Source organism: Lipotes vexillifer, unplaced genomic scaffold, assembly GCF_000442215.2.
Source record: "Lipotes vexillifer unplaced genomic scaffold, Lipotes_vexillifer_v1.1 scaffold382, whole genome shotgun sequence".
Classification (NCBI taxonomy): domain Eukaryota; kingdom Metazoa; phylum Chordata; class Mammalia; order Artiodactyla; family Lipotidae; genus Lipotes; species Lipotes vexillifer.
The window spans coordinates 5,821,162-5,832,789 of record NW_006780611.1 but is presented as its reverse complement, the minus strand read 5'-3'; the positions used below and the strand labels follow the sequence as shown (position 1 = coordinate 5,832,789).

The 11,628-nt window shown below is 47.5% G+C and overlaps 1 protein-coding gene across 1 annotated transcript in view; it reads right to left on the bottom strand.

Moving 5' to 3' along the window:
* EFCAB6 (EF-hand calcium binding domain 6) overlaps nucleotides 1–11,628 on the bottom strand; it is a 234,631-nt gene that overhangs the window by 132,854 nt on the left and 90,149 nt on the right. The window contains 3 exon segments of the mRNA XM_007454091.1: nucleotides 1,284–1,455; nucleotides 8,665–8,825; nucleotides 8,916–8,975. Of these exon segments, the coding sequence (XP_007454153.1) occupies nucleotides 1,284–1,455; nucleotides 8,665–8,825; nucleotides 8,916–8,975 (393 nt within the window).

The following is an 11,628-nucleotide window of genomic DNA, read 5'->3' as shown; positions in this document are numbered from 1 at the left end:
AGGAATGCCCACGTTTTATGAAATGCTTAATTGCTGTTACTTCTTTCACTGGTTTTTAGGAGGCAGACATATCTCATCACAGAATATTTAACCTTTCTCTTAAAATACCATCTTTCTGCCCATTCATAAAGCAGCTACCACTGAAGTGCCCAGATATTCAAATTTCATTAGCATAGCATTAAAATATTCCCATTGCTCTACACTTAAAGAATTTTTTAAAGGGGATATGACACCGTGAAGACGGCTGAATAGTCCTACATTTTACCTCTCCTTATGGATTTTTTTATAAGCTATGAACAAGCAAGTTAAAATAATATCTTTTCATTAGATGAAACCTATATTTTTCAAAATAAAGAAGAGCTCGAATATTCACCAGTCTGACTTTTAATAGATTTACTAAGTATGTTTTATTGTTACAATTCAATTTGGCAATCATTTAAAGAATTCTATCATTCATGTTAGACAATGTTAACCAGTTTAACGAGTATATTTTGCAGTAAATATTACACAGTGGGAAGGAATCTAGGTTTCTGGAGTATAAGGGTGAACGCAGCTACGTAATAGTTGACGGCAGGCGGGTTCTCTGGGAGTTGAAAGTCCTGGGTCCTTCCCCCAGGATGAGCACCATGCTTGTGAATAACCCGAGGTAAGTCCCCGAATCCCTCAGGTCTCAGTGCCTTCAATTCTAGAATTAATAGGTCAATGCAGTAATTCCTAAGATCTCTGCTGCTTGCTCTAAAACTCCCTGACTTTAATCACTGTTTTTACAGTTTGCCATCTTTCTTATTTAAATCATAAAATATTTAAATACTCAGTCAACAAATATTTATTAACTATCTACACTGCAATAGGCACAGTGGGGTTTATTTTGTTTGTTTTGTTCTGGGTTTTTTTGCGGTACATGGGCCTCTCACTGTTGTGGCCTCTCCCCGGACCGGGGCATGTACCCGTGTCCCCTGCATCGGCAGGTGGACTCTCAACCACTGCGCCACCAGGGAAGTCCAGGCACAGTGGGTTTTTTGTTTTCTGTTTTCTTTTTGTGTGTGTGTTACGCGGGCCTCTCACTGCTGTGGCCTCTCCCGTTGCGGAGCACAGGCTCCGGACGCGCAGGCCCAGCGGCCATGGCTCACGGGCCCAGCCGCTCCACGGCGTGTGGGATCCTCCCGGACCAGGGCACGAACCGGTGTCGCTTGCATCGGCAGGCGGACCCTCAGCCACTGCGCCACCAGGGAAGCCCGGCACAGTGGTTTTAATGAATGCTTTCATTTTGCTTTATTTTATGTCTCAGAAAGATCTGGCTGCTGCCGCTCCCCTTTTTGAAGATGTTCATTTAACAGTTGATCCTTTGGAACAGGAACTAGAGAGACAGTGGGTGGGTCATTAATTCCTAGGCATGCCAAAAGTTTCTTGTAAAGAATTCTTCCTGAAGCAATATCCTGAAACTTATTGCAGAGTCTGAATTTCAAAAATAATTAGAGGGGCTTTTCTGGTGGCGCAGTGGTTGGGAGTCCGCCTGCCGATGCAAGGGACGCGGGTTCGTGCCCCGGTCCGGGAGGATCCCACGTGCCGCGGAGCGGCTGGGCCCGTGAGCCGTGGCCGCCGAGCCTGCGCGTCCGGAGCCTGTGCTCCGCAACGGGAGAGGCCGCAGCGGTGAGAGGCCCACGTACCGCAAAAAGAAAAAAAAAAAAAAAAAAATTAGAACACACCCATTAGAATGGCTAAAAGAAGACTGACCCTAGCAAGTGTCAGCAAGGCTGCGGGTCACTATGGCTCTCCTCTACTGCTGGTGGGATGCAAAATGGTGCAGCCACGTTGGAAGACACCTTGGCAACTGAATATCCACTTACCAGAGGAACCAGCTGTTCCAGCCCTAGGCGCTTAGCCGAAAGAATAAAACTGTATGTCTACACAAAGACGTGTAATACATGTGGCTTTATTTGTAATAGCAAAAACTGGAAACAAACCAAGTGTCCATCAATAGGTGAATGTGGATCCACAAAGTGGGGTAAGGCCGTGAAACAGAATTCTACTCAGCGATGGGCAAGAACCATACAACAACGTGAGTGAACCACAAAATCATTATGCTTGGTGAATAAAGCCTAACAAAAAAAGAGAACATCTTGTAGCCTTCCATTTATAGAAAATCCTAGAAGATGCAAAGTCATCTGTAGTGACATGGTGGTAGGTGGGTGGAAGAGATGAATTGCAAAAGCGCACAAGAAAGCTTCAGGGGGAATGAAAAAGTTTGGTATCTGGATTGACAGCGTGCGATGGGTTCACGGAGATATATACACATGATGGATTTCCTCAAATTGTATTATTTAAATATGTGTAGTTTACTGTTTGTAAGAATACTGCAATAAAGCTATAATAAGTGTAAAATAAAGAAAAAGTTTCGTGAGAAATTTGGTATGGAATGATGGAAGTACTCTACTGGAATTTTGGGATATGCAAATATTTGAGAAAAACATAGGAAACCACTAATATGGCAGGATCTTTTACTTTTCCAACATTTTGTTTGTTAATATTTTTCTAATCATAAAGGTTGTACGTGCTCATTGTTGCAAACTTGGTAAAGGCTGAGACCCAAGAAAAAATTCCACAGATCCGTTAAAATGCACAGGGCTTAGAGCACAGTAGGTGTGGGTGTGAGCCCTGGATTCTGCCTCCCGGGGTCTGGATATCGGCTCCATGACTGAAGGCGGGCTTCACGAGGTCTGGTCCGCGGACACTTCCCCGGCACAGTGAGGCCATGGCTCTTTTCACATGAATACACGATGTCATTTGTCTCTTCCACCCTGAGTCTCTGGTGCGTGTACCGTGGACTTTCCAGAGGCTGCAAGGCCTGTGATCATTCCTTGCTCCGACCGCTGGTGGAGTGTGTGCTCGTGTGAGCTGCGCTCACTAACATGGTCTAAAGCTGCAGAAACACGTAGGGCTTCCATGAGGAGCTGGAGTGAGCTTTCAGAGCTCAGCTCAGCTCAGTTTCTTCTTCTTTTTTTTTACATCTTTATTGGAGTATAACTGCTTTACAATGGTGTGTGAGTTTCTGCTGTACAACAAAGTGAATCAGCTACACATATACATATACCCCCATATCTCCTCCCTCTTGCGTCTCCCTCCCTCCCTCCCTATCCCACCCCTCCAGGTGGTCACAAAGCACCGAGCTGATCTCCCTGTGCTATGCGGCTGCCTCACACTAGCTACCTATCTTACGCTTGGTAGTGTATACGTGTCCATGCCACTCTCTCGCCTCGTCATGGCTTACCCTTCCCCCTCCCCGTGTCCTCAAGTCCGTGCTCTAGGAGGTCTGCGTCTTTATCAGCTCAGCTCCTTTACAGCACTTTACTAGCTCCTTACGAGCTCGTGTTGTTTATCCCTGCTCTAATTTCTGTAACCTCTTTATTATCCAATAAATCCTTATTTTGAAATCCCAAAGTTTTTCCTGAGCCTACAGGGAAACACAAGTAGTAAGTGCGCTCTCATTTTCTGCAGTGACAGGTTAAATGTCTCAGTTTTAGCTTCTCATACAGTAAGTATTGGTAGACACACTCCATACAACAGAAACCCTTTGAGGTCCTCGATAACTTTTAAGAGCATCAAAGGGTCGAGAAGCTCTGACCTGGGGCACGTGACCCTTTCTATGCTTCAGTTTCCTTGTCTATAAAATAAAATGAAAGTCCCCACCTCAGAGGATTACTGTACTGTAAAAATTCCATAAGAGGATCCACGTAAAGCTGTTAGCACTGGGCTGGCCTGCTGCATGTATCTGTGCTCAATAAACCACAGCTGGACTAACAGGATCACAATATCATGATGACATGCATGTAGCCAGCGGTCAGAGCGTGAGCTCCAAACTACGCTTTGCTCAGCAAGTACTAGCAATTGTTATAATTGCTTCAGTAATACTCTGTGATGAGCACTGTGTTAAGTATTATAGCTACAACTGTGAGAAAACCAAAGCAATGCCCACCTCAAGGAGCTGCAAGAGGCTGGGAAACTGCTCATTCTGAACCAAGGGAACAGATCACCGAAAAGCCCAGAGGCAACAGAGAGCTTGGTGTTCTCAAGAAATAGGAAGCCAGTCAGCCCAGCTGAGCTGGGACCTGCAGGAACAGCCGCAGCATACGAGAGCTTCCCAAGGGCTTGATACTGGGTGAGAGGCTTTATGCCTATTGCCTCATTTGATCCTGACCACAACTCTCTAAGTAACATTTGCAGGAGGGAAGAGGCTCAGAACTTGCCCAAGTTCACAGCTAGCTCCGGGCCGAGTTGGGATTTGAACCCAGGCAGTCTGGCTGCAGAGCCCGAGCTCTGGAGAGGCTTTTTTCTTTTTTTTAATTAATTAATTAATTTTATTTATTTACTTTTGGCTGCATTGGGTCTTCGTTGCTGCATGCGAGCTTTCTCTAGTTGCGGCGAGTGGGGGCTACTCTTTGTTGCGGTGCACAGTCTTCTCATTGCGGTGGCTTCTCTTGTTGCGGAGCACGGGCTCTCGGCGTGCGGGCTTCAGTAGTTGTGGCACTCAGGCTCAGTAGTTGTGGCACGTGGGCTCAGCAGTTGTGGCGCACGGCCTTAGTTGCTCCACGGCATGTGGGATCTTCCCGGACCAGGTTTCGAACCCATGTCCCCTGCATTGGCAGGCAGATTCTTAACCACTGAGCCACCAGGGAAGCCTCTCTGGAGAGGTCTGAGGATCCTGACGGGCTGGGAAGCCACGCTCTGTTAAAGCATCTGGTTATTTCCCTAATGGCAAGAGGACACCCAAATGCTTCAAGCAGGGTTTTAACGTGATCGTCTTTGTAGTTTAGACAAAGACTAGCTACGTACTGGAGAAGAGAATACGGGGGCTTCCATCTCAAATATCCAATTGCCTGCACAACCAACCCACTTAAGTTCACTCATTCATTCATTCATTCCATCGCTTGACACTTAAGATGCCCTGTCCATGAGCCGGGTACGGTTCCACTGCTAGGTACCGGGACTTTGGGAGTGAAGAGACAAAGTCCCCGTGCTTTACATCCTTGGTGGGTGGCACAGGTAGTAAACATAAACAAATGACAAGAGCCATGAAAAATGGAGCCGGGTGACAGGTAGAGAGTACCTGGGAGGTGGGGAAGGAGGTGAATAGAGTGACCTGTCACTCTGGGTGGTGGGGTGTCACCAATCTCCTCTCCAGGTTAACATGCCCAAAATGGAACTTCTGATTTTCAGCCCTGAAACTCCCCCAGCTCAGGTGACAATCCTGAGTACCCAGATGCTCAAGCCGGAAGCTGGGGCTCATCCTTGCTTCCTTCCCACCCCACCCCAATCCACGCCCCTGGCAGTACAAACATACCCTGAACCTCCACGTGAGTTCACGGTGTGTATTCGTAGGAGAACTACAGAGATAAAGGGTAGCTCCATCGGCGGGGGTGGGGGGCTGGCGGTTCTTGTTACATCAAGCTGATTTCCAAAGGGGCTTTATCATTTACACGCCCACAAGGCACACATGAGAGGACCAGTTTCTCAACCTCCCTGCTCTATCTTTTAACGTGTTTGCAAATTTACAATTCTTTTACTTCAAGTGATATCGAACGTAGTTCATATTTCCTTCTACTTATTAACCTATATTTTAAAGCGATAGCAAGTCTCAGGCTCAGAGTCCTTGGCAGATAGAGGCATCTCATTAGGATTTAATCATATTATTTTCATGAAATGCAGTATTAGTGTAACCTCTTTATAGCAAGCGAGGATGTTTTTACATGTATGGTGGTAAGAAAAGCCTTTAAAAAATTAGTATACTCAGAAAAAGAGGAGTTGATATAAAGAAAATAAAATGTACTCAGGTAGAACATGAATGCCCAAAGTTTGGGCGACATCTTCCTTTTTATGGACAAGTAAACAGAGACCCCCAAGAGGTTCCCCTCTCTTGCCCCTTGGAAGTTGCAGTTTCCCAGGGTTCCTATTCCTTCTCCAACCTCCCCCTCAGCTGATGATCTCGCCTCCCACTGCACCGAGGAGGGCGGGACTCCTAGGTTAGCGCCCACGCCCACCCCTCTTCCTGGCCTGGCTCCATCTATCAACACTTTTTCTCTCCAGTCTCTGGTTTTCCACTAACTTCTCCTCCCAGCCCACAGACAAGCACAAAGCCTGTCTGTGAAGCAGGTGAACCCTTTCTCAGCACTGCATCCTCCACTCCACAAGCACCCCTGGCACCTGCTGGGGGGTTCACCCGCCCCTCCCAGCCCCGGCCCCTGCTCAGCCCACCTGCTTCCCGTGCGACTTCGGACCTGGCTGGCCTCCTCCTGCCAGCTTAGCCCCAGGCACCACCCTTCCTGTCCCCTTGCCCCAACCTTCTCGGCCTCCTTTGCTGCTGGACCAGCCAGGGCCCTGGTTGTCTGGTGGTGTTCTGCCAGGTCCCACCTGCAGCCCTCTCACCTCAGACGGTCCCCCATCCACCCCGGACAAATGCTTGCTGAACGAATGAACCAACCGTCGGTGTGAGGATGCTGGAGTCTCATCACGGCCCAGACTCCTCTCTGAGCCCCACGGCCTCCCGGAGTCTTTTCCCAGTGTTTTCACCCCGACTGGCTGACTCCTTCTGTGTTCTCTCACTGGCCAGCAGCCCCTGGCATCATTGGAGACTCCTTTCCCTCCTCTGCCATCAGCCTCCCGGTCCAGAGTCACCAGGTCTGTCCTTCTACTGCCCAGACTTATCCCAAAGCAGTCGCCCCCTGCAGTCCTCTGCCGCCCCCTCCTTTCAAGCCCCTTCTTTCCCTCTCTCCCCATTATGTCTGCTCCCCTCACCGGAGCCAGAGCAATCTTTATCCATCAGGGTTTTCAAAGCCCTCTGGGTGGCTCTCAGACCCTGAGGAGAACCCTGCCCGCCGGGTGAATCCGGTTCCGTAGTGTAGAGCCACAGTCCCTCCTGCCCGCCCTTTGGTACCGTGCCCCTGCCGTCCTCCCCACCACACTCCTGCCCCAGGTGTCCACGTGAATGTGCCGTGGGCCCCTAGCCCTCTGGGCTTCCTCCTGCTAGCCTACAGCCTGAAATGCTCTCCCCTTTCTTCTCCAGATTAAAGCATCACATCCCTGGGGAGCTTCTCGCCTTCCATGCCACGCCCCCCCGCCCCATCCTCCCGGTGCTAAGCGTCCTTCAAGAATTGCGCACGGTCATCTGGGCTCACATGCCACGCGGGGTGCGTCTGCATCGGTTTCCCTCACATTAGACCACTCTGTAAAGAAGGGGTTTCTGTAAACCTATTAACAGGACGGCCGGGATGCAGGAGGCTCACGCAGTACTCTTGAGTGAAAGACCAAGTGCAGGAAGAAGTGAACCGCCCTGCCAGTCCTGGGCTCCGCTTCCCTCTCCCTCTCTCCCTCTCTCCCTGTCCCTGGACCACGCGCCGCAAACCACGAGCCAGCGAGCGACTGAAGCCCCTGCAGACACGGGCATCAAGGTGGCCTCCCCGCCTTGCCCACTGCCCAGCCCAGGCCCTCGCCCCTCCCTGAGCTCCTCCACAGCCCCCTCTGGACAGCTGCTCTGGAAGCAGCTGTCACCTGCTTCTCCCCGTGTTTCTTCCACCCACTAGCGAACTGATCTTTCTGCAAATGTTCCGTAAACTGGATGAATGCAAACACCCGGCCTGGCACGCCGAGCTCTCTGCAAGGCCCTCTTGTTGGGGAAAGCCTAGGCCTCCCCCTTCTCTTCTTACAAACCACAGGAGAAACGGGCTGTGAGACATGAGTGTTCACAGAAGGGAGATTCAAGAGGCCAGCAATTACCAATAAGATCAACTATGTTTCAGGTCACTTTAAATCAACGTAATGTAAAGAAAAACAATAAATAAGATTTTTAACATTCCAGTTGGAAGGAATGAAAGAGAATCGTTGTGATTCCACTGGATTTCCACCCATAGTGATCTCCCAGATCACTGCCCACACGCTGGGAAACACCGGCCCCTGTCCTTGAGGCCATGCAGCTCTGAGTTCTGGGACAGCAGCAAGTGGGTGGCAGGTGGCGTGTCGGAGGCATCATCCCCTGCAGAGTGCCGGCTCGGCCTGCAGGTTGTCAAGGTCATCTGCAGAGAGGGAATGCCCCAAGGGGTGAGGCCCTCCGTGTGCAGGGTGAAAGGGACAACAGGCAGGGGACCCCTGGGACCTTCAGGACACCGTTCTCTTCTTTCTCTAATATCCCTGTCCCCCTACCCCCCAGCTTCAGCTCATCCACCACAAATTAAGTTTTAAACTAAGACGAAAGAAAAGTATAATTCAAGTTACCATTTACGGGCTGGCTGATCATCGCCAGACACCCTGGGATGTAAAATGGCATAACGATTAAGAGCATAGGAGTCATGCAGACCAGAGGTAGAACCCAGGCTCTACTGACTAGCTGTGTGACGGCAAGGAGGTGCTTAACGTCTCCAGGCCTCCATTTCCTTATCCACGAAAGGAACTGTCATAGCTGCCCTACACGCTTGTGGTGAGGACTACATAACAGCATATATGCCAAACTCTCAACAAACACCCGATGCTCAGTACAAACTCAGTAAATAGGAGCTATTATCAGTACTACCTACTAACAAGGCAAAAAAAAAAAAAAACGTATAAAAAGGTTTAAAATTGTAAAACAGACTTTATGGAAAACACGGCATGAATTAATTTTGTTACCAGAAAACTTACTTTACTAAATGTTCGGTTGTTAAAAATGGGCAGAAAACGTGCATGATTTTCTTGAAGTTATTTGGCCCAATGAGCCCTGTGTCTCCAAGGTCATGTGACCGCAGCATATTACAGAAAACTTGTAGATTCCTGGAAATGGACTCATGAACAATTTCTTCCACCTAACAGAAAAAACAAACATATTTACCAAGCTGCACGTTTGTAACCTGGGGTGGTAGCACCTTGGGGCCACATAGGAAAGCGTTACTTACTGAATCCCAAGCCAGGAAGAGAGGTGCCTTGGTGTCTTTACAGGAGGATATTTTGCTTAGCTAATTGGGAAAGAGAAAATATATAAATACAAATCACTCATAAAGGTAGTAGGAGCTTTGGAGGCAGGTGGACTTGGATTCTCAGCTTTGTCCCTGATTATTAGCCAATAGCTTTAGACCTTGAGAAGTGAGTTTGCTCCCCACCCCCAATCCCCATCTGGAAATGGGATAATAACATTTAACTTGTGCTTATTTTTAAGAAGTACACAGGAAACATGAAAAAATCCATCACCTAGAAATCAAATAAATGCAAAGTGAAAGAATAATGAGATGACATTTTTGCCTATCAGAGTGGCAGAAATAAAAAAGGAAGCAAACTGCTAGTGTTGAAAATGGATAACATCAGACAGTTTGATAATCTACAGCCTCTAGAGTAACAGTGACTGTCTCTGGGGAGCGGCTGGGGACAGAGGTAGAGGGAAAACTCACTTCCACTGTATTCCCTTCTGCATCTTTTGCATTTTGTACTTTATACATATATTCGACTTTTAAAATAATTAAAATATTTTCAAAATAATATATAAAATTTTTATTCCATTTCTGGAAATTTATACTAAAGAAATTATCATAGGATGATTAAAAAAAAGGAGGCAATACAATATTCCTTGCAGCAAAATTTATAAAAGGAAGAAAAATGAACACCCAGATTATAAGAGCAGGGAATACGCTGCATCTTTTAATATTACATAGCAGAATTTTTACTGACACTAAGGGTTAACAATACGTTAATCAATGACAAACTAAAAAGTCACTCATTATGTGGTCTCATTTTAAAATAAAATAGATACTATATATGACAGTATACATATATCCAGTTCATCAAATTATATACATTACATATGTGCAGTTTTTATATATCAGTTATACCTCAATAAAGCTGCAAAAAATCATATGCCTGTGCAGGTATAAAGGTTTGGAAGGATATGCAACAAAGTATAAGAGTGAGTAACAATGTAACACAATTCCTCAGTGTTAGAATTAGCAGTGACCTTAAGTTTCTTCTATTTGCATATCTCTGCCTTCTAACGTTTCTAATTCACTTGTTTATATTAACATTCACTCAACAAACTGCTTTGTGAGTGCTGCTGGCACTGGGCTATGCCTGTGGGTACAATCGGCAGTAAAACCAGAAAGGCCTCCACCTTCCTGGAGGCACGAAAACATCTTGACAGAAACGTGACCCTGTGACTGGCACAGGTGTGTGAGGTTGATGACTGCAAGACAGCCTTCATCAGAGGGGTCAGGGAGGGTCCCTGGAGAACGGACCCTGGACCAGGAAGCGGGAAGGGGATCCTGGCAGGAGCTGCACTGCCGAGGATGGCGGCGGGAACCTGGGGAGCCCGAGGACCCAAGCGGTGCGGCGGTGAGGAGACCCCGTGAGAGGCGGCAGGGCTGGACCACGTGGCACCTCATCAGCTACGTGGGGAAGTTCTGCTTTATCCTGCGGGTCCCAACGCCATTAGAGGGTTTGCAGCCTGGAGGCTGACAGCATCTGACTTAAGAGTAGGCAGAGACCATGCTGCTGGCCACATGGAGAGCAGACTGCTCACATGTCTATATTTCTGTTTTTAAAGAAAAAAAGGTGGCTATGTGCAGGGCTGCTGTGACCGTCAGAGGTGATGATTTACAAAAGCTAACACAGGGTCTGTCCCACAGCACAATTCTGGAAAAGTTGCAGTTCTTCATTTTTGCGTGTAAAAGGGCTCTGGGAGTCACTTTTGAATCAGAGTTCAAGAAGGATTGAGTGACATGGTTTAGGATGTGCACAAGGTGGGCATTCAGGAAGCCATAATTTTTTTTTTTTTTTTTTTTTTTTGCGGTACGCGGGCCTCTCACTGTTGCGGCCTCATCCGTTGCGGAGCACAGGCTCCGGACGCGCAGGCTCAGCGGCCACGGCTCATGGGCCCAGCTGCTCCGCGGCACGTGGGATCTTCCCGGACCGGGGCACGAACCCTTGTCCCCTGCATCGGCAGGCGGACTCTCAACCACTGCGCCACCAGGGAAGCCCAGGAAGCCACAATATCGAAACCAAAAGCTAATCTGTACCTGGTAAAGATAGTCTTTAACAAACATTTCAACGAGACTCTGTTAGTGCTTACTGCACACATTATCTGAAACTAACCTGACTTTTTAAAGTTCTTAAAATGTTAAAATGAAAATAGCTATTAAAGTTATAGAAGTATTTTTAATAATAAAACCATCAACTTTTCAGCCAAAAGAAACAAATACTAAAAGTAAGTGTTTGGCACTAGCGGCAATAAGCAGTTTTTGTTTTTGTTTCTACTGCAAGACGTGATTGCAAGAGCAGTGCCGTTGCAATGCTGGGAAAAGGAGTCACATCCAGCATATAAAATGCCGTCACTCAAGGAAAAGTTTTCAGAAATGTCAAAGAGCATCCTTCAACGAGACTTAAAAACTAAAAGTTAAGCAACTTTTAAACACAACTCTTACTTAAAAATTAACGCAGCTGAAAAATGTGCTCATCCATTTATTTAAACCGTATTTCACCTGCCCCTCTTATTTCACTAAGAGTACTTAAGTTGCCTGCCGTGAAAAGCAAAAAAAGCAAACATCGGGCCTCCCTGGTGGCGCAGTGGTTGAGAGTCCGCCTGCCGATGCAGGGGATACGGGTTCGTGCCCCGGTCTGGGAGGA